We start from the raw sequence: 22,213 nt of genomic DNA, 5'->3' as shown, positions 1-22,213 counted from the left end.
GTTTATGTACATTGTTTTGTTCGCAGTACAAGCATCACCATTTCACACCACACATGAACAGTGTCATCGCACAAACCCAAATCCTCTGCCATGAAGCAAATCCTCTGCCATGAAACAGACTTTTCAGAGAAGGGAAAATAAACTTTCCTGAAGCCAGTTGTGGAAAAAATGCATTTAAAGATACATGTGAATTTTATCCTTATGAGATACACTGGTTTATTCACAATCACTTAACGATGAGGTATCTAATCTGTGATACCTGGCTTGCAATGTGTGACATTGAAGTTACAGAATTTTAGTATTTAAACTTCCATGTAGATTTGAGAAATTATGCTGCTGAAAAGACCAGGCAGACAGCACTGTTTGCAGCTATTTTAAACAGTATTTTCACTTGTCTAAAAAAAGGATCAGCACATATGCTGGTGCCACACAACTCCCCTGAAACATACACTGGTTATTAGTTTACAGAGGAAATAGATTGCAAGGTACGACTTTCAGATCTAGGGTTAGGCTGGGGCTGAATGATCAATGACATACCTGTATGTCTGCTATCGTGGGGTAGGATTTGCTTCTTCTACTGCAATCCTCCACGCAAGCGTTCTTTGGGCTGGGGTTTGGCTCACAGGCTTGGAGTAGCAATAATTCTTTCAGATTTCAAAGGTTTACAATGGGATGCTTGTTGCCAAAAAGGAGAGAAGTGACACCTATGCCAGCAAACTCAATCCCAGCTGTGAAGTTTTAAGCCATTCTCACAAATACTGCCTATCTCAACCACACCCTGCCCATGGTGCAGGTAATGGAGCAGGTCCTGAGGTACCCCTCTAAGAAGCACAGATGAAGCCATGCCATTTTGGCACACGCCCACAGCCCATCACTTCTTCACAGCGTGTGCTATGATAAACACAGCTTTGGTATCTTCCCACAGAAATCATTGTTGAAATGGCAAAGAAACTCATTATTTTCTTGGAGCTGTACTCCGAAACATCAGCAGGGAGAATCTGGCCCTTGCCCACTACTAACCATAAAAAGCATCTGCAAGGAGGAGGAATGGCCACAGCTCACACTGCTGAGACAGTAGGGAGGATGGGGGATAGGGAGCAGCCGTGATCTGCTGCAAAATGCAGGCTGCTGAAATGCCCATGTGTTAGAATCTAAAGGTCCTGCTTGTCATCTCTGCACAGTTTGGCATACGTACACCTATGAGATCAAGAGTATTTCACTGCTGGCCAGCAGAAAATAGACACAGAACAAAGGAAAAAAAACAGGAATAGAGTGTGTCGTTAAACATCAGAACTGATGACAGCCAAGTCTTCCGTCTTTGGGAAGCAAGGTTCACAATGCTATTGCAGGGAAATCACACTAGCTGGCAGCAAAAGGTGCAAAACATGGTGTGCTTCAGCCACCTGCTCACCATCCTTGGCAAGGACGGTGGCTCTTCCTCCCAGCCCTACTCTGGGCTACCTGCCACATATCCAGAACAGACAAGTAAATTCGCTGCTACTGCTTTTGTAAGCCTCTAAATTAATTTTTTCATATTCTGTAATTCTTCATACCAATGTGAGCATGCAGTCTCCTATTGTCCTGATAATTTGTTATTCCTTCAAGGTCAGTTAACAGTAATGGAAATTGATGCCAATCAGAGAAAATCTCTAATGGAGGAACACAGTAGCAGAGGAGCTTGAGGAATTGGAAGGAGAAGAAATCTAGGACGGGCAGGTGTTTCCCTGATTAACCTCCACCTACAGCTTCCTAAAAAGTGTGAATTGATAGGATTATCAGAAGCAGAAGAACTGGTGGGGTAGTGAACAACCACACTGTAAAGAAAGGTAGAAAGCGTGTACACAGAGGGAAACAGAACCTGTGATCTTTGGATCTGTGGTGACCCCCACTGTTTATTGCTCAACCAGCAATATTCAAATGCTGGACAACTTGCCATCTTGCCTAGAGGTCTGCTTTTCCTGTTAAGAAGCTAAGCCTGTGGCTACAGACCAGCACCTGAGAGGCTTAAGAAGCAAAATCAGAAGAGTCAGGCTCCATTTGTAAGAAAAAATAAAAAAGGAGGAAAAAAGTCTTCAAGGAGTCTAACAAGTTCAGAAACAGGCCTGGAAGGTGCTGTTTTGTTTGGTGAAAACTGATAACCTTTAATACAAAGACTGGCTTTACCTGGATGTCATGAAAGATGCTGTATATTCATTTTAGATACTGCAATCCTGTCAAAGCATCTCCCAACTACATGCTTTACTTCATCCGTAGAAACAGTATTAAGCTAGTAAGTTCTTAAGCATTTTTAGCCATTTTTTTTGCTTACTGTCACCTGAAACTTTAATCTCTCCTGGCTTTAAACAAAGATGGTCCACAGCATTTCAAGCTTCCACTGTCTCTCTCTTCTTTTTATTTTTATATAGATACTACAAATATGACTGGTCTAAACCTCAAACTATCATCAGGCTTGAGAACTGATCCACATTCACCAGAGCATTCTGCTCTTGCAATCAGATCAGAAAAAACATTGTGCTCCTTCTAAAACATTCTCAGTCATTTGTGCTGGCTGCAGAACTCCTGATCCCAAAGTCTTCTCTCAAAAGGATCAGGATGAACACTACTCAGAAGACCAAAAGCCTTCCCCATTCTTACATCAGGGAATGGGAAATTGGCCTCAAACTTGTATACACTCCCAGTACAGACTTCTACTGACTTTCACTTGGCACATGCACATGAGCAGGAGAAAAAGACATAAAAGCATCAGTTTTAAAACACTGACCTTTGAATAAATCACTTGTAGACATTATAAGCTGTGTGTGAAATGCATTAAATGCCTACTGCATATAAAAAACATTAACTAAGGTGAAATAGGTTCTTCCCAAAGACTTGTTTGAAAGGAAAGATGGACACAGTCTGGATAACTCACGTACCAGGCAGGAGGGGCTGTCCTGTCATTCCCATGGGAGCCATCCCTAGATTGTTCATCGCAGTGGCCCAGGCAGTTGGGTCTGACATTGGCAAACCCATCGGAATGGAGTCTAGGCTTAGATTTCTGCCACTATCTGCTGAGAGAAAAAAGGTGATGAAGAGCTCAGTGCATATCTTAAATTTTCTGCTGGACATATGTTACTCAAGAAGGCTGTGAGGTATCAGCATACAAAAATAGATTTGACCCTAACATATAGAAAAGGGCCAACTGAAAAAAAAATCAAGTAGATGACATTTCAGGGAAGCAAGTCTATGGAAGAACTGACTTCCAAAAGCACATAAATTATGTTTTGTCTGTTACAGTGCACAGCTCTAAGGGACCTTGAAGGAACACTGATTAAAAATAAGAATTTATGAAGAAGGGACAAATGTTCAGCAGGCATAAACTGCCATAATCGCACTGAATTTGGAGATTGCCAGTCTGCTCAAGCAGAGAATATTTCCACTCCCATTTGAAGACATATCTTCCTTTCTAAAAGGAGAAATGAAGCAGAGAACAATGTTTCTGGCAGCAGCAGTTCCACTGTTATTTACTCAACATCTAGCAAAGTTACCTGGGGAACCGGGTGGAACCATTAGCATTATACAAATATCTGGCTTCATGTTAAGTACTCAGATGTGCAGTGATTTAGTGGGGTCAACCATGCCTTTAGCTGATTACTTCCATGTACCACCACCAAGACAAAATGCTTTTCTTTCTGTTTGCACAGAAAAGTTTATTGTACTAGTTCACTAACCATTTCCTCATGGATTATGAGGACTTTATTCTGCTCCCTGTCCCTATCTACCAGCTCCGGGGGCTGAGTACACAGAGAACAACTGGTCTTGCTGCTAAAGACCGAGGCAAAGAAGGCAATAAGTACCTCAGCCTTTGCCTCATGTCTTGTCACCCTGTTTCCCTCCACATCCAATAAAGTGACTCCATCACCTCCCTGGGCAACCCATTCCAATGCCTGACTGCTCTTTCTGAGAAGAAATGTCTCCAAATTTCCAACCTGAACCTCCCCTGGCGCAACTTGAGGCCATCCCCTCTAGTGCTGTCACTAGTTATCTGTGAGAAGAAGGGCCTCTGCCAACCAGTCTCCTAAAGACGCCAAAGTCAGCCCTCTGGAAGTCCAAGGTGGCAGCTTTGCTAAGCCTCCTCCTTACTTTTCCAAGGATCAAAAACTCTATTAATTAGTGATCGCTATGTCCAAGAGGGCCTCCAATCTTCACATCACCCAGAAGTCCTTCTTTATTTACAGGCAAAAGGTCCAGAGAAATAATGAAAAGAACAAAAAATCCTGATGCCACCCACTTGAGCCAGTCCTTTAGGACTGCTTTTGGACAGGGGACAGTCCTACTGGCTACATTTACATTACCTGTACTTGCAAATTGACCAAAGTCTCACTTCACCTGAGATATATTTGATAGCACAAAAGTGGAAGCCATCACCTCCTTTCCAGAGGGAAAAAGCAAATTCCCTCCAGTTCTCTTTTTGTCACGCTAGACAGGTCTCACACTTGCTGCATGTAACACACCTGGGAGAGGTGTGCAACTGCAAGGTACATTTGGAGTGAAAGACACTCACATGCCATCAATATGTTAACTGAACTCGAAAGCAGAACAATCAGGCTCTCACACCTCCAAAGAACTCCTGATGTTCGTAGCTTCTTGGTAATAGAGGCAGGTAATGATTTTATAACACATCACACTATGCACTGCAAAACTGAAATTAAAGCTATGTCTTGTTCTACAATTGGAGAAAATGTCTCCAAGAAGATGAGAAAGCTATCTTCTTTAATAACTCTGAAAAGGAAAAGGAGCCTTACTTTGGCTGAAAAGAGATGTCTTAGGGCAAAACAGACAAGGGAAAGTATTAAATAGACAATAATAGCTTCAACAAGTTTGGTTTTATTACATTCTCTTAACCATGAATATCTCCATTCATTCAGACCGTTCTGCCTTCTAAGTGACTACTTTTCATTATAGTCATGATTTTAATACTGAGATATTGTTGAATTAGAAAAAAAAAAAATCTATTGGGACAGGTATAGTGATTCCACAATGGTTTTTAAAAAATACAAAACTGCTTTCATTTTTACACAGAAATACTAAAGATGACTGATTCAAAGCCATGTAAGAATGGAAACACAAACACTGGTCTGACTGCAAACAGCACCAGACCACAACTTTATTTCCGTCTATCCAATACAGAACAATTTCTGCATTGACGTCTTAGCACAGCAGCTGGTTTTGGTCTGCACTTAAGCAGATGTCTTGTCCATTGCCAAATATTGAGCTGCTACATAGCTCACCTGGAGGAATGTTTGTTCTCTTCCTCTTCTTGCCCGGATCATTTCCATTCTCAGTTGGGCTTTCCAACACCCGTGCACCACTCGTGCTGCTGAACTGCAAAGATTTGCTGTTGCTGGCAGGATCAAAGGACAGATGGTTTAAGCCTGAAAGACAAAAACACATTCAGATACAGTTGTTATGGTTTGTGATGCTTCGGGATCACAGTAATAAAAGATAATGCCCAGTCCCAGATACAACTGGTACCCTACAGGCCCCGTAAGATATAAAACCAGAACAGTTAAGATGGTGTGAACAATTGAGACCTCCTTCGCCTGCTTCTGTGCCACAGAAAACTCCCATCTGCTTCCCTTGCTCTAACCTCCACTCCACCCTAAAAGCTCCATCAGGGGAACTGATGCCTCCTCTTCTACTTTGCAGTGAGAGGGTACTGAGCAAAAGCTCTACAGCTATTTAAGACATGCTTGACACAGCACATAGTATGGAACCGTGGCAGGCTTAGATCCACACACAAAATTTACTGTAAACACAAACTCTGATAGCACACGATGCCAGTTTTAGACTGAGCTGCCCATCATCCACCTTACAAGCGGAGTTACGCCATGATCCTTGGAGGACGTTACCCAGCTTTCCAGGATGGTTCCCAACTGAAGGAGATGTCAAGGCCCGAACAGACCCATAAAGACCAGAATAAGGTGTTAAAAATAGGGTAACTTCTTAAATATTCTCTAGCCATAAAGCACGTTCTGAAATACCAAGAAACAAATAGTCTGAATATTACTTAAAAATTACTTTGCTGATCACTCAGCACCATGTTTGTTGTGCTTCCTGAAAGTTTTGAGTTTTTCCTCACTCACAAACATCCCCGTTTCCAGGCAGGACAAGTTATTTCAGTGCTGAGTCTGGCTTTCCCAAGAAATACCCAATGCTGTGTTTACCACGCTACACGTGAAGAAGGAGCAACAGTTAAGGAAGAGTAATATGATCAAGCAGAACAAAAGCTGCCAGAAGGAAAGTAAACGCTCGCTGGCGGGACAGCTTGTGCATTTCCCCCCATCCACCACAGATGTCCAAGCGCTTCAGGGACTCGCAGCTGAAGTCCTCCACCTGTGCTCACACAGCCCCAGCAGGCAACCAGCTACTTCAGATCAGGCTGCACATACAGAGGGCTCTGCTTCAGTTTCTCTGCCCACTCAAGCTTCCACCTGCACACCCGGAGCATGCAAACGCCAGATCCAGAGGACAGCAGGACAGCACCCAGTTCAGGACAGGACACCAACATCAATGCAGTTATTTATGTGCATACTTCTAAGATGTCTACCCTCCAGTATGGACAGAGACCTCATCAACTCAGCAACATCTACAGCCCTCTAGGGGATATCAGGAAACAGAACAAAAAGACAAACCACATCCAGCCACTATATACATGAAGAAAAGCTAATTATGCAAATTTGAACCAAAGGTGATTGAAGAAATATTGCTTTGCAGCTTGCAGTGTGTTTCCTAGTTCAAGGCATTACAACCATTCCAGAGTAATTCTGAGCTTCAATTATCGCTCTCCACAGATCTGTTATGGAAAAATGATGTGATGGTCAACTATGTGTCATTTATGTGCCTAAAGAACATGTCCCTAACCCTTTCTGCCTCTTTACCATGGCCTTTTTCTCAAAAAAAAAAAAAAAAAAGGTACAAAAGTATTTTGTAAACAATCACAGCAAGTTTTAGAGAGGTATACTGCCCTTAACTGAGCTCTGAGTTCATTGTTCCACCTTTTGTTTCATCTAGCACTTGCAGGGATGCAAGACTGAAGGGACACTAAAATATTCAGTTTTATTTATCTTCATCTCAGCAAACTCACCGTGAACACAGAGGCAATGCGAAAAAAAAATCTGGACTAACATGAAGTGATAAAAATAGCTGCATTTCTGCTAAGCCATATGTTCCTGGGAGAACCCAGCAAAACTGCAAGAGTATCAAAGATGACAATTATGCTGCCTCAGTGCACTGATAGGCTGAAACACGGCAACAGCTTCATTTATACGAACCTTTCCCTGGACACACTGCAAGCTGCAGGCAGCGCCGTGACTTCTATTCTAGAGGATTCCACTTCCAAGAACTTGCTAATAAATACAGTTGCTGTGTATGGCTGTAAATAGACAAGAGAGTGGGTACAGAGAGTCTAAGGGGGCTCTTCTCTTAGCTACTGAAAGGTGAGAATGCAAGAAGCAGCCAAGAAAACAAGCACTGTTCAGCTGGCACCAGCCAACAATAGTCACGCACGACTATGCGAGATGCCTACAATGCTGTTTCTTCAATACTCCAAAGTCAAAATATCACGGAGGTCACAAGGCTTCAGGAAAACAAATCACGAATGCAGCAGGTTAAAAATAGAGAGGCTGTGCACAGGAAAGAAATAGAAAATAAAAAGAGCAACTGTGAAATTTACCTCTCTTATCAAGAGATAAGAGATAAATGAGATATTACCTTTTTATCAAGAGATAAGAGATATCTTCCCCACCCCAAGCCTCTTCTCCAGGTTAAACAACCCCAGTTCTCATATCTCACTAACATCTACGATCCCATCTAACGGCCCTTCACTGGGCTCACTCTACTACATCCACAAGTGCCTCGCAGAGCTGGACACAACACCCCAGGTACGCCACACCAACCGTAAGCATTACCCCAGTCTTTTCCACCATGCTACAGATTGGGGTTTCCCTCCCCCCAAGAGGAAACCTCCTGTGGCAGCATTAGGTTCCCAGCACCATCTCCTAAACCGTTTTTCTAAAACCCAAGCTGTAAGGCACCAACAAGGTATCCCGTCCAGTCCTGAGCACTAGGTTTTAGTTGGATCAAGTGCAGAACTGCCAGATGTTTAAAAAAAACACAGCAAATGAGGCTATTGCTTAGCCATAGCCAGACAGCATCACATAAATGCTCAGGCAGACACGGATGATGGCTGAACTTTTCGGTTTTCTCAATGTGAAGACAAAGGGATTCACAATTTGGGAATTCACTCAAAACTGGAAGATGGAATAAGACACCAATATGAAGCTAAACTGACCTGCTCACTCATACCACCAGGCAGGAAGCAGCTTCCAACAGCTGTGGCCAGAGAAGCAGGGAGAGCTCTGAGCATCTTAGCAGCCTGTGCCAAAGCAGAGAGGGTCTGAAGCAGGGAAGGAGAGGAAGGCAGGAACTGACAGAATGAAACCCCTCTCTCCTGGTGAAGGGCAAGCCTCCAGCAGCTAGCACCAGGCACCACAGCACTGTGGTCTCTGTAAGGGGGAAGACAGACACGACACAAAACAAGCAAACAAAACACCATCCCATGCCACCAGAAGATGTTAGGAATGAGGTTGCTCATCCCTGGCTATCACAGGCTACCTCGTGCTCACAAAATGACCTAAACCCACCTTCACAAGCTGTACGAAGGGTAGGTGGGAGACTAAAGGCAACAGTAACACGAATTAAAGTTCAATGGAGGTGGGTTTTGTTTGTTTTTTTGTTTGTATGCTTTTTGGGAGGAAGGGGGAAGCAAACGAAGTTCAGTTTGAACTCAATGACTGTCTAAAAGATGAGGATGCACCCAGCTCAGCATCACCTAACGAAACACATTTCCAAATATCAAGGTCCAGGCGCTGGCTGTGAGCAACGTGGGCACAACACAACAAAAGCATTATAAGGACAACCAGAGACACCACGGTCCTTGGAGAACGGACCATGGACTTGCTCCAGACATCACACGAATAGCCCACTCCCAAAAAAAATATTATTTATGGGCTCCCCATTAAATATAATCTGATATGATCCGTAACAGATGCAACACATGATCCCCAGACGTGAATGCAGCAGCATTTTTTGCACTAGCACAAATTCATGGTGTCAGATTAATGCTCAGCGATAACCCCACAGGGCATGATTAAGGGGGCACTGGTACCAGGAATTCAGCTCCAGATTCACCGCCTCATCAAGCCATGGCTGAGGTCACGCCACTGCAATATTTGTGAGACCACACTGGGAGTAAATCAGTGAAGAGGTCAGGTTTAAAATCCTCATTTTCCCCCCGCTGGAGGATTTTGGTTTGTTTTTAACCTCAAGCCATACAACAGCTGACACGTCTTACAGAGCAATCATAAAACGGCAATACCAGTACAACGAGGGGACAAGAGTAGGAATAAAACCCAGAACTAGTACATAGCTCAGAGATTTCCAGCACAAGAGACTGACTTCTCTATAACATTTTTTCAACTGGTATTTCACAGGCATAGGATGCACTTTGAGGCAGTGCTGAGGCAGCAAAGATTCCTTACTGTGAATTAGAAGCTAAGATTTAAAGAGCGAAAACATTATGGCTTCAAATCATGCTTTGTGTCTGAAAATATTACTGTAAGTTTGCACTCTTGTCATAAAACTCACTCCAGTTAATTGCTTTATGCCAAACAAATTATTTCTCAATGTCAGAACTGTTTTAGAGCTGCCCTTCTCATTGTATGTGCTCTTCCACACAGCCTAAACCTCTTCAAAAGATGAAAATAGAAAGAAAGGACTTCCTTGGTTTGAAAGCTAACCCTTTGCACTTACAACCTACTTGCCACGTGGTCCAAGTGCTCTGGAAGAGAAGCCCACTGTCCTCTTTCAATAGACTCTGACAAGAATCCCACAAGCCAGAAATATTCAGAAGCTGAAGAAGCCGGGAGCTGATGAGTCACAGAATCACTGAGGTTGGGAAAGGCCTCTAAGATCATTGTATCCAAGCTTTATTCTAGCTCTGTCAAGTCTACCCCTGCACCACGTCCCTGTGCACCGTATCTACAGGGCTTCTGAATACCTCTAGGGATGGTGACTCAGCTACTTCCCTGGGCAGCCTGTCCCGACGCTTCACAACCCTTTCTGAGATTATTTTTTTTTCCTAATATCCAACCTAAACCTCCCCTGGCGCACCTTTTTCCTCTTCCCATCACTTGTTGCTTTGGAGCAGAGACTGACCCCCACGTCCCACTCCTACGTCCTCTGAGGCAGTTGGAGAGAGCAATACGGGCTCCCCTGAGACTCCTCCAGACTACACAGCCCCAGTTCCCTCAACCATTCCTTGACTTGTTCTCTAGACCCTTCACCAGCTTCGTAGCCCTTCTCTGGACATGCTCCAGCACCTCAGTGTCCTTGTGGTACTGCGGGGCCCAAAGCTGAACGCAGCACTCGAGGCACAGCCTCACCGGGGCTGAGTGCAGGGGGACGATCATCTCCCTTGTCCTACTGCGGCCTCCCTGCCCACAGTATTGCTGTTACAACACACTAAATATTGAGAAGTTCCCAAGTTTCCAGCTTGGGAAAGCTGTCACTTGCTTGCCCAAGACGAAGAAAGGCAGAGGCCAAGAGGCAACAGAGGCAGCATTACCGAGAACAGAAGCAGCACAGTGAGCACATTGCTGCTGCGCTCCTGCAGCATGGGTTCTGTTCCCAGAACAAACCAAGCCAGGGAGAAGATTTTCAGTGTGCTTCAGAGTCCATTTCTCTGTTGCTCACATAATGAAATCACGCATTATGGGAAAACCTCGTTATACCAAAATTTTCACCCTACAACTGGTGAATGCTGTGCCCAGCAGCCACTTTCAGGAACAATTCCCTGTTATACTGTCTGTGAACTAACACTGAGCTTTAGCTCCAATCCGTATCCCCTCAGACACAAATACATGCACAGATGGAAGCTGCAGCTCTCACAGCACACGTTTAGAAGGAGCCTGAATAGAGATAGGGAAGATCATGATGTTCCAGGCATAAATGAACAGAATGATCTATCCTCACTGGGTCTCATGCCAGCCCCTCGACAAGATTTCATTTTCCAACCAGTCGTTCCTGCTAACAGAACTTGGCCATTGGGCTTAATGACCAGCAAAAAAAGAGAGAACCAACTTCGTTTGAACTGAAAAGCATTGTTTTACAGATCATTCTTATTACTGACAGCTGGAAATGCCAGCAACAATTCTACCCAAAACGCAACTGCGCACAGCTGGGTGTGCTTTAAAACTGTATTCCTTAAAACAGTACCTCAACGGGGCTTCCACTTAACATTTGTGCAAAAATCTTACCTGCTGGATTCGCTAACATTTGATTAAATGACAGCACAAGCTCTGTGCACAAGCCTAGCACTGCTTTAGAGGCAGAGCAGTTCACCCAGGATGCACGCCCTAGCAGCAACCTCATGCTACCGCCGTTTAGGCACTCCAATGTCTTGACATCCAATTAGTTAACGAAAAGCAGGTGCACAAATTCATCCCCTGTAACTCAAAAAAAAAGTAGTAATGAGTACCCTGACACCTTCATATACCTAAAAGTATTTTAATCGCACACTTAGAAGGTCTATAAAAGTTTATACCGTTCACCAAGCTTCCCACTTGCCTCAGCATAAAGAAGGAAGAACAGAAATGGGCTGACGCAGGCTTTGCTATAAATACGGACCTACCTTTTGCCAACATTGGCAAATGTTGGAAGTACGTATTTCTCAACCTGGGCAGTGGTCCCTTTTCTTACCCAGAAACAAACAGAATTGCAGAATACAAACTCCCGTCTGCTTACATACTACTTGTTTTCACATCTAAAGAAATAAATTTGGGAAGAAAAAGTATGGAACACCGACAGTAACCAATTAGAAAACACAGAGAAAAGAAAACAACAAGAAAAGGAAAGGAGAGAATCAAGATACCAAGGCTTTGAAGTCACATTTCAACACCAAACATTTGCTTTCTGAAATAGTTCCCAGGTTTAAAATCTACTGTTGGGCTTGTGAACTCTTTTCTGCTGTACTCCTGTGTGAACAGCTGGAGCTTTATAACAATTAGTTTAGCAGACACACATTTGATAGAGAAGCTGCCTAAGCACACTGAAGAGACCAACATGCTTTTGATAGTTACTCCTGTCAATTCCACATAATCCTTTATTCTAACAACTCTCATCCAGACAGCCTCAGAGAAACGCACACTCAAGAGAATGCCACGAAACGCACACGGTACCTGCATACTGCACAAGGAACATGGCAAGATATTGATAATACTTCAGTGTTTCAGCCAGTTCTCCTGCCCCTTCCAGTTTGCTTATCTGTTTGTTTGAAAGGCGGATGGTTCAGCTCCCACACAAGGCTCCTGTCTTAGTACAGCCCCACAAAAGCCACTGAGCACGAAAGGAAGGTGGGTCAGTAAAACCAGCGCTGCACTTCCCCACCAGCAGGCAACGACAGCCCAGGCATCAAGAGCACAGGTTAGGACAGTTTACAGACTGCAGCCGCATGTGTCACCATCAGTCTCCAGTGACTGACACCAATGGGCTGATTCTTGGGCGTGGGGCAAGGAGGTGAAAGAGCAGCTGGAGAACTGATTAACAGTAATAAATCTGAATCCGTGAGGGATTTCATACATCAATGCTCTAAGCACTGGCATGCAGCTAAACGAACCCCATCTGCATGCCTGAAGTTAGTTGCCTTTGCACAAAAGATTAAGTCCTGGTAATACTTGAAGATAAAAGGCACACAGCCCACTTCTGGATTCTGGAAGCTTGTAGTGGAAAAGAAATAACTTCAGGCAAGCTTATTCTAGCAGGACACTGTAAAAAAGGAGATGTAAGGACTTACTCTCTTCTTTGCCTCCAAAGACACAACATTCGTAACACTAAAGGTCCACCTGCAGTGTTTTCAAGTGGCACGTATTCACAAACCACTGCCAACACAGCAGCAAAAACACGGAGACTTGATCAAGTTGTGTGTGACGTGCTTTCTGTTTCCTGTTATAAACAGAGAAAGGGAAACACGACATACCTACACATGTACATCCACCATCGCCTGCTCTTTGCTTCCCTGTGGCAAGCCCTCAACAGTCCTCACAAAGCTTACATGGCTTCACCACGACAAATTTCCAAATATTTCACAGCAAGGAGTATTTTTAGGATGCCCACATCGCTCTGCCAAACCACTTTTCCCGTGACACAGCATCCAGAAGTTGTTCCACGCTGACACCTGCACTTCCAGGCAATGTGCAGACATACTCTGGAAGCAGAGGTGTGCAGCGTGTAGCTGCAGCCCACGGAGAGGAACACGCCTAATCCCAGACAGCTCATCGTCCAGCTGGGATACAAAGCTCTCCAGAAGCCACCCTGCCAACCTCACTCCCAGTATTTCCGGAAATGAATACGTGCACCTTTGCACAAACACACAAACTCACACTTGCACAATCTAAAATGCCACTGTGAAAGGCTCAGAGACTCATCCCTGTCAAGAGCAGTTTTACATTTCTATCACCTCTGCAGAATTATACACACAAGCAGATGAAATGTGTTTCTACAAGTGAAGGGATGCAGGAATAACTGACCCTCTGACACCAACCTACTGGGGTGGAGCAGGAGAGTGAATTCCCCTGGAAAATTCACACTCAGAATAGTTTGGGTTGGAAGGGACCTTACACACCAGCCAGCCCCAATCCGCTGCAGGGGGTGCAGGGACACCTCCCACCAACCCAGGCTGCCAAAGCCCCATCCAGCCTGCCCCTGAGCACCTCCAGGGATGGGGCATCCACAGCTTCTCTGTGCAACCTGTCCCAGTGCCTCACCACACTCACAGCATAGAATGTCTTCCTTATACCTAACCTACACCTGCCCTCTTTTAGTTTAAAGCCATAACCTCTTGTCCTGCTGCCACAATCCTTGATAGAGTGCCTCTCCAGCTTTCTTGTAGCCCCCCGTTAGGTACTGGAAGGCTGCTGTAACATCTCCCCAGAGCTTTCCCTTCTGCAGGAGAACAGCCACTCAGCTTCCAGCAGAGCCAGCAGCCAGGAGCATCACAAATCCTGCACAAACCTGGCCTATAGGGATGGCTGCTGCTCCCCAAACAAGGCATCTGCAGAGAGATAGAAGCAGACCAGAGGCCACAGGACAGCTATAGCACCAGCATGAGGACCAGAACTGCAGCCTCAGCTGAGAGCAGAGCAGCTGGGTGTTGTAGGAGAACACTGCTTTGGGATGAACACGTTGGCACTGGAAGAATGTCACCAGAAAAGTTGGGGATTAGGTGAGAAATCTCACACCATCTTTGGAAGGTATTCAGAATGCCTCTCTAGCAACACCTTATCTTTGAAATTACTTGGAGATTGAACTTCACCCCTTCTACGAGCTGAAGTCACTGATACCAAAAACATGACCTTAAGCTAAGAAACCTGACCTTACAGTGGCTCAGACGGAGCTTTCAACAACTTAACACAGAGAGCTTTGCAGTTAGATATCACGGAGTGCCCCAAATGTAATAACAAGAAACAGAGGAAACAACTCCTCAGCTTCCAGAGACGGCAGAAGATAGAATCACTGAACAGCTTGGGATGGAAGGGACCTTAAAGATCACCCAGTTCCAACCCCCTGCCCCCAGCCCAGGTTGCTCCAGTCCCCATCCAGCCTGGCCTTGGGCACTGCCAGAGATGGGGCACCCACAGCTTCTCTGGACAACCTGTGCCAGGGCTTCATCACCATCACAGTATTTTTTTCTCCTCATACCTAATCTAAACCTATCCACTTTTAGTTTAAAGTCATTATGCTCATCTTATCACTACACTCCCTGGTAAGTGATGAAAAGCTGGAGTAGCAGGGAAGGAATTCAGGTTTACTGGACAAACAGCTACCTCAGGTCGCCTTCGCATTTTACCTGTCATTCCACTGCTGTGCAGCAACGCTCTGCAGGTCAGGAAAACGTGGTGCTCACCTACTGCAGCTGCACAAGTACAGGGGAGATAAAAAATGACTGAAGCGTGTGGAGTAACGAGCAATCTATCCAAGGACTGACGTGTTCGTGTAAGAAACACGGCATTAAAGAACAAAAGCATTTATGTACAGCATGATCTGAGTGTCTGCTGCTAATAGATGGACCTCGAGGTATGTACCAAAATAGGAGTAAAACAAATAAGACAGCAAGAAGCACAGAAGCATAAAGCTGGAGTATAATGCGTAAAGCACCAAATCAACACGTGTGCAGCCGTCTGTGTACATGTACACAGCTGTACATGCCGGCCTCCTGGCGCTCCGTGGGGCGGGGCGCTCCGTGCCGCTGGGGACGCGTTTGCGCCCCGCAGCCGCGCCCGAACCGGCCGAGACCGAGCGCTCGGCGGCCGCCCACGGGCCTAAAGCCCCCCACAGCCCCCCCGGCTGCCTCCGGGGCCCTCCCGAGGCCCGACTCGAGCCCGGACGCAGCGCAGGCCGCCCGCCGGCCGCCAGGGACACGGCTCCGCGCTCCCGGCCCGGCCCTGACCGCATTTACTCACCGCCCGGCCCCGATCCGGATCCGGATCCCGATCCTGATCCTGATCCAGATCCCGATCCCGGCCCCGCTCCCGGCCCCGGCCCTCGCCCGGCCCCGCCGCGGCCGCCCTCAGCGAACATCCGCGCCGCGGCCCCTCCGCGCGGCTCTCCCAGGCCTCCCATTGGCTGCCGCGTCGCTAGGGGGCGGGGAGGGGCCGCGCGCGCACGGCACGCCGGGATAGCGGCGGAATCCGCGGGCGGCTCTGAGGGACCCGGCCCGGCCCCATGGCGGCTGCGCCACGGGAGGGGCGGGGATGGAGGCACCTCCCCTCTTCCTCCTCTTCCTCCTCCTCGTTCTCCACTGAATTAATTAATAAACTTATAAACTTAATAAACTTATTTATTTATTTATTTGTTTGTTTGTTTGTTTATTTATAGCGCAGGCACGGGCTTCATCCAGGCGGGGGGACAGCGGGCAGGGCAGCCGCTCCTCGCCTCCTTCCCCATGGTGCCGGGGCAGCACGGCCGGGCCCCCCTCACCCCGCGGCCTCCCCGCACGCCCAGGGCTCGGTGCCCGGTCACCATGAGGCAGAGCTGGGGACGGGCGCTCTCTGGGACACGGGATAGCGATGTGGTTCAGGGCAGGGCTTGGTAGTGTTAGGGCAGAGGTTGGGCTGTGTGGTCTTGGACGTCTCTTCCAACCTGGATGGTTGTGCAGAGGCAGGCACTGTTTCACACCACAAACAGCCCCGTCAGGTCCTGAGGTGTCTCCTGAGAGCACCACCTCCAGCCCAGGAACAAGAAGAGGGAGGACAGGCAGGTCAGCGCCAGGGCACAGCGAGGGATCCTCTTCTAGATGCTCTGTTTCCAGCATGACTACATTCTCCAGCCCCACAATCAGCAGAAGGGCATTATCTCCCCATCCAGCCACCACCCTGGGTCTCAACGGCATTTCTGGCACTGAGGAGGTGGTCAGAGCTTGTAATCCCAGCAGCAGACAGGGGCTCCCTGGTGGCTGCAGGCCCACACATCCAGGGGTACTGCTGCTGGGCACCCAGCGTGACAGCCACCCATTCCAGATCTGTGCCAGGCACAAACCCTATCTGTGGCTGGGCCCGCTGTGGGCAGCAGAACAGCAGTGGATGCAGCAGTCAGCAAGCTTGGAAAGCAGCAAGAGGCCTGCTTGCAAAGCATCTCCATTCACAGTGGGTATTCGCATGTGAAGCACGCGTGAGGGAGGCAGAGGATGGCTTCAGCATCGTCAGATGCTTAGCAAGGACAGGTCAGCTTTGCAAAGCAACAGCTGTTGGAGTTCACGCAGCAAACACATCATGCAAACAGATGATGCACTGATCCCCAGAACTGAGTCAGACTGGTTCCACCCACTAAATCCACCTGCAAGGCACCAGTTCACAGACACAGAGCCAGGTCTATCCTACATGAGCCTTATCTCAGGTTCTTCCCCTAACACACAGCCAGGCACAGGATCTGATTAATGCTGTTTGGTCTCAGGCCTTTCCCAGGCAGAGAGATGAGTGCCAGAGTGCCCACTGATTTTTGTTTGTTTTTAATAGAGCACTTTTATTTTTTTCTCTTCCTCTGGTATGGGGATGGCCTCAGAACCAAGGCAGGTTCTGCACGCATACAGGATATGGCCTTGAGCCTTCATATCTATTAGAAGGGCAAGTGACAGAGGTAGAAGCAGCTGCTATTTTATGCATAGCATCCTCATCTTCAGATGAAGAGTGAGTTCTTAGCTAAGAAACCAGTTTTAAGGGAAAAATTATTACTATGTGGATTAAATGGATGTGATTTAACAAAAAGCAATTAAATGTTACCATAGCCTCTGGCAGGGCCAGCAGTCTGGCCATCACCACAGTGTGAGACAACATGAACAAATGCTGTGTGCACCCACCTTGTGCGTCAGTATAGAGGGACCTTTGCAGTCCCATTACCAATCCTACAGCCTTGGTGGGACAAAGCAGCCCTTCTGCACAGGTTTTTCCCTGTCTCCAAGGTCTTCTTCCTGCTCCTTTGTTAAAGCTCAGCATTCAGGTGGTTACTCATTAACTCACTTTACAGCTCAAGCCAAACAGTGACAGCACAACCTGTGCTGCCCTGCAGTTCTCCCAGGCATGCAGTGCCTGGGGTTGTTCAGCACTTGCTCTGGTGCAGGTACAGCTGCTGCTGAAGAACAGCAGAGCCCTGACTGCATCCCCTGCACCACAGCAGAGACCCCAGGCCCATACCCCTCACCTCTGCCTGAGGCGGGTGCAGCCTGGGGGAGGGATGAACCTGCCACCTCTCCAGATGCAGGATTGATTGCAGTCAGGGGACAGGTTTGGGGGACAGCCCTGACTGCATCTGTAGGATTTTGAGTTTGATTTAAGTAGGGCAGTGATTGGGAGCACATGTGGTCCTGGACAGATGTGCACACATCTCCCAGTCTCTACTGCATCTGGCCAAGGGTGACAAAGCCAACACAGTGAGAGCAGCCCTGCCCCAGGTGCCGGGGGACCTGACCCTGACAGCTGACTCTGCAGGCAGAGGGGAGTGCAGAAGGACCCCAGGTATGGACTGGGGAACCTAGACAGCAAAAGGTGAAGGATCTCAACCTATGGAGTAGGTGCCAAGGGCTTGGTCCCAGCAGACACGAGGCTGTTCTTGCTGAGTGCTCTCCAAGCAAAATTTAACACGCGCTGTGCACCTGCAATTTGGGCTGCCCTGGAGCTGCTGCAAAACCAGCCATGCTGGCCATGCTGATGTCTGGGAATTAGCATCCAGTCCTGTCCCACCCTGTCCAGGATCTCCTCCACAGCTGGCGGACCCCAAGTTCATGGTTGTGGCGGAGGAGATAACCCAGAAAGCCAGTGATTGCTACTCCTTACCACGTCAGTCCTGGAGCCGCAAGCAGGACACGGTAGGAAGGGATTTGGTGCCTCTGCCGGGGAAACGGTGGCGATTGCCCAAGTGAAGGAGGACCCTCCTCTTTATACCGGCAGCTAGCTGGGAGAACTGAAGCCGCACATCCTTCTGCCAGCAGGAGTAGAGCAGGGGGTTCAGGAGGGAGTTGCACAGTCCCAGAAGCCAGAGGTAGCTCTCAATGACTTTGTAGGTTAAGCAGTTGGTACACACAGTTTGCACGATGCTGGCGATGAAGAATGGCAACCAGGACAGCGCGAAGCACCCGATGAGGATAGCCACGGTGCGCAAGGCCTTCATGTCGCTAGTGGTGTGGGGTGGGGGGCAGCTCCCTGCCAGCCCCGCGTGTTCTACTTCACGGATATGCTGCACATGCACAGAGGCAATTTTCAACATGTCACAGTAGAGGTAAATGAAGAGAAACAGTGCTGGAAAGAAGCCGATGCAGGAGACAGTGAGCATGTAGGTGGGTTGGAAGACTCCAAAGAAGGAACACTTTTCCTGGGCAGAGATCCTCTGAAAGACTGGGGCAAACACTGGGAGGAAGCCAATGATAGTGGCAAGCAGCCAGAGCCCCACCAGCTGCACCCCAACCCTCAAGCCCGTGACCAACTGGAGATAGTGGAAAGGCTTTCTGATTGCCAAGTGCCTGTCACACGCAACCAGAGTCAGGGACAGGATAGAAGCAGCAGAAGAGAAAGTCACAAAAGCCATTCGCAGGACACAGAAGATCTGCGGTGGATAAAAGGGCTCAGAAAACTCATCCATGACCAGACCCATGACCGTGAAGCCAACCATGGCATCTGCGACAGCGAGATTAAGGACAAAATAGTGTCCCTTGTAGCCGCTCTTCTGGATAAGGCGAAGAAGGACGATGGCCACCAGTACGTTGGCAGTGATGATGAGCGAGGCCAGAACAGCCAGGATGGTTCCCAGTGCCGAGCTAGCCATATCTGTCCACTGTGGGGCACAGCCTGAAGGTTGTGTGTCTCCACCACGATCCTAGAGCATCCCTCACCTGGTACTTCTTGGTACGTACAGCTCAGCAAGCAGGCAGCAGCGGGCGCAGCCCCTCACTCTCCAGGTAGTGCCGTGAGAGCACCGGGTGCAGTGGTGTCGCAGGCCGAGGAGCAGAGCTCTGCTGTGCAGCTGCCTGCTGGAAGGGACTGGTGCACTCACGGCACCCGCTGTGCCCACGCAGGTCCCTCCCCTTCAGCCACGTTTCCAGACAACCCTGGAGCAGGAGGGTGAGCAGAGAGCACCTGGGCAGGAAGCCCGAGCAAGGCCAGGCTGACGCTGCTCTCACAAACAGCCCACTCATGCTCCCCTGGCTCCCTGCCCCACTGGCAGCACAGCAGCCCCTGCACAGGTTTCTTCAGCATCTCCTGCCCCAGGGCTGCCCATGCTGTCACTGGCCTTCCTAACATCTCCTGCAGCATGACCGTGAGACCTGCTCAGAGGCCACAGTCCACTCTGGCACTAGGATCGTACCCTGGTCGCTCCTCCCTGTCCAGCAGTGCTGCTGTGATGGCACATCGGGAGGTGGGCACCTCCAGCCAAGCACCAAAGACCTGAGCAGAGACGATGCCCTGCTTTGACCCAAGTGCTAATGAAGGAGAACAAGCAGTAACAACTGTACAACCCTCACGGGATGCAGAGGTGGCACAGCTCACAGGCCTTCCTTTCCGCAGGGTCACTGCCAGACCGAGGGCAGCCTCTTCCCGTGAGGCCAAGGAGACAATACTGATCCCTTTACACAAAGGGCCGCAAGCCACCTCTCCTGCCACGTGAGCTGGAAAAAATAAAGCTGCGAGGAAACAGGGAAGGGTAAAGACTTCCTCTGTCAAATAGCAATCTGAGGAGAGCAGGCTGCTGGGGAGAGGCTGAGAGTAGAACCAAGGGCAGGACACAGCCAAGGGCAGAGCATGGTACAGGGCAGGTTGTAGATACTGCAGCAGGGAGGAAGGATGCAGCAAACATAAATTGAGGCCACTGTGAACAGAACCATGGGCCTGTGAAGACCCTGGGTCTGCACAGCACAAAAAGCCATGGGGAAGAACTTTGGTGTCCTTAGAGCCTCCTCTTTTTTCCTGTCCAGGTGAATTTATTCTCCCCAGCCTCTCTCCCACCAGGCTGCAGGACCCCTCCTGACACCTTGTATAGATGGTGGTTACTTCTTTCCTTGATCACCTTCCCCAGAGCCCTTGGGGTCACCCCAGAGAGGGAGGGCTAGACACTTGGGAAGAGGTAACAGTAGGTTTGAGCTGAGAGGTGCAGCCAGTCCCCAGCATGGTGCTGTAATTCCATGGACAATAGGGTGGCAGGAGTGCTTCAGAGCCACCTTGTTACCCCTGCCCAGCCTTTGTGGGCCTGGACCTTGGGGAGTCTCATATAAAGAAACATTTGGGGTGCCTTAGTCCTGATGGGGGAAAGTCCAAATTCCACAGCGTGGGATCAAGGCGGGCAGGAAGTTAGAGAAATGGCAGGACAGCTTGGGGACAAAGCACAAACAGAAACCAGAGCTGCTCCCTCCCTGTGGACGTATCTTTGCTCTGTCCCATACATAACTCCTGGTGAGAGGGCAAGCCTGCTCCGCAGGGGCTCCTCCACCCCATTTCAGGACTCAGCAGGTGTTTTCACGAGACCATCACTTCAGCACAGACCTCAAGTTGTGAGACCACAGCTGGCCCAGCAGGTACCACAGGCAGCAATTCCTCCTTCCCATAGTGCCAGTTCACATTTCTGCTGCAGAATAGCCCACGCAGCCCACCACCACCCACTGCCCCTGTTATGACCTTGAATGCTCTAGGAAGATGCCTCGGCACACAGGCACACTGCAGAATGGCACAGCCACTGAAGGCAGAGATGGTAACGCCTTCAGGGCATGAACATGGCCAACACAGAGGGGGGCAGCTGTGGCCCTGGTAGCTCAGGTACCCCTGCTTCCTGAGGCAATTGTAGGATCTGCATCAACATGTTTGACTAACTGGGTACACAGACTACTCAGCCATGCTCTCACGTAGTACTTGGTACGGCTAAGAAAACACTAAAAAACAACAACACACACGCTTGAGAGAATAAGACCCATTTAGGGAGTTTTTCCAGGAAGAACAACCTGAGGCAACGAACCTCCTTCGAAAATGCCACATTTCTGACAGTGCTAGTCACTTGCACAAGCAGTTACCACCGAGGTTTAAGGGTTGGGATTTTTGGTTTCTTTTTTGTTTTTGAAATACCTGGCCACATACTCGTCTTTCACCAACTGAGAAACCCAAAGGGACTCAGCTTCTCTTCCCTGTTGGCTGCAAAGGCAAGATGCTTTGGGGATGAAGGGCTTCATGAGCACCTTCAGAAGACAGCTAGCACCGTGGTAAGGCACGTAACGTGAGGCAGAGCTCACAACCAGCCTTCACCTCAGTGCCACATCTGCAGAGATCACCACCACCACACATTTACTTGCAGTTACTATTGACAAAGTGAGGCAGGGTGACACATGGCCACATTTTTGACAGACGGTGCAATGGAACATAGGAGGTTCCACTTAAATACAAGATGAAACTTTTTCATGGTGAGGTGACAGAGCACTGCAACAGGCTGCCCAGGGGCATTGTGGAGTCTCCTTCTTTGGAGACATTCAAAACCCACCTGGAGGCGTTTCTTTGTGACTTGATCTAGGTGTTCCTACTCCAGCAGGGGGATTGGACTAGATGATCTTTTAAGGTCCCTTCCAATCCCTAACATTCTGTGAAAGCTCAGCTAA

The 22,213-nt window shown here is 48.3% G+C and overlaps 2 protein-coding genes across 7 annotated transcripts in view; both read right to left on the bottom strand.

The window, feature by feature from the left end:
- The window catches only part of ENOX2 (ecto-NOX disulfide-thiol exchanger 2), a 43,047-nt gene extending 27,373 nt beyond the window's left edge, over positions 1-15,674 (bottom strand). The window contains exons 1-3 of one of the 5 annotated variants that reach the window (XM_084534777.1): positions 15,555-15,674; positions 5,268-5,411; positions 2,913-3,047 (exon numbers count right to left, since the gene is read on the bottom strand). In XM_084534777.1, coding sequence (XP_084390903.1) covers positions 2,913-3,047; positions 5,268-5,411; positions 15,555-15,672 — 397 coding nt within the window. In that variant the 5' untranslated portion in view covers positions 15,673-15,674. Of the gene's footprint in view, positions 1-2,912; positions 3,048-5,267; positions 5,412-12,275; positions 12,417-15,554 lie in introns of those variants that run through there. The other 4 variants (XM_084534778.1, XM_084534779.1, XM_084534780.1 and 1 more) reach the window with 4 other exon arrangements.
- A 191-nt stretch (positions 15,675-15,865) lies between these two features.
- GPR119 (G protein-coupled receptor 119) lies at positions 15,866-19,775 on the bottom strand. Of its 2 annotated transcripts, none has more exons than XM_084534806.1 (2): positions 18,420-19,775; positions 15,866-16,315 (listed from the first exon to the last, which is right to left on the bottom strand). In XM_084534806.1, the coding sequence occupies exon 1, from the start codon at positions 19,402-19,404 to the stop codon at positions 18,424-18,426; it is 981 nt and encodes a 326-aa protein (XP_084390932.1). In that variant the 5' UTR covers positions 19,405-19,775; the 3' UTR covers positions 15,866-16,315; positions 18,420-18,423. The 2 variants fall into 2 exon arrangements, with proteins under 2 accessions (XP_084390932.1, XP_084390933.1); XM_084534807.1 differs by having other exon boundaries at positions 15,866-16,258.
- Positions 19,776-22,213: the final 2,438 nt, after the last annotated feature.

This window comes from Aythya ferina, assembly GCF_964211825.1.
Source record: "Aythya ferina genome assembly, chromosome: 13".
NCBI lineage: Eukaryota > Metazoa > Chordata > Aves > Anseriformes > Anatidae > Aythya > Aythya ferina.
Note: the sequence above shows the minus strand (reverse complement) of the source record. Positions and strands in the feature narration are given on the sequence as shown.

Excerpts from the sequence above, each read along its gene's own strand:
- GPR119 (XM_084534806.1), bottom strand. The coding sequence starts at position 19,404 with ATGGCTAGCTCGGCACTGGGAACCATCCTGGCTGTTCTGGCCTCGCTC.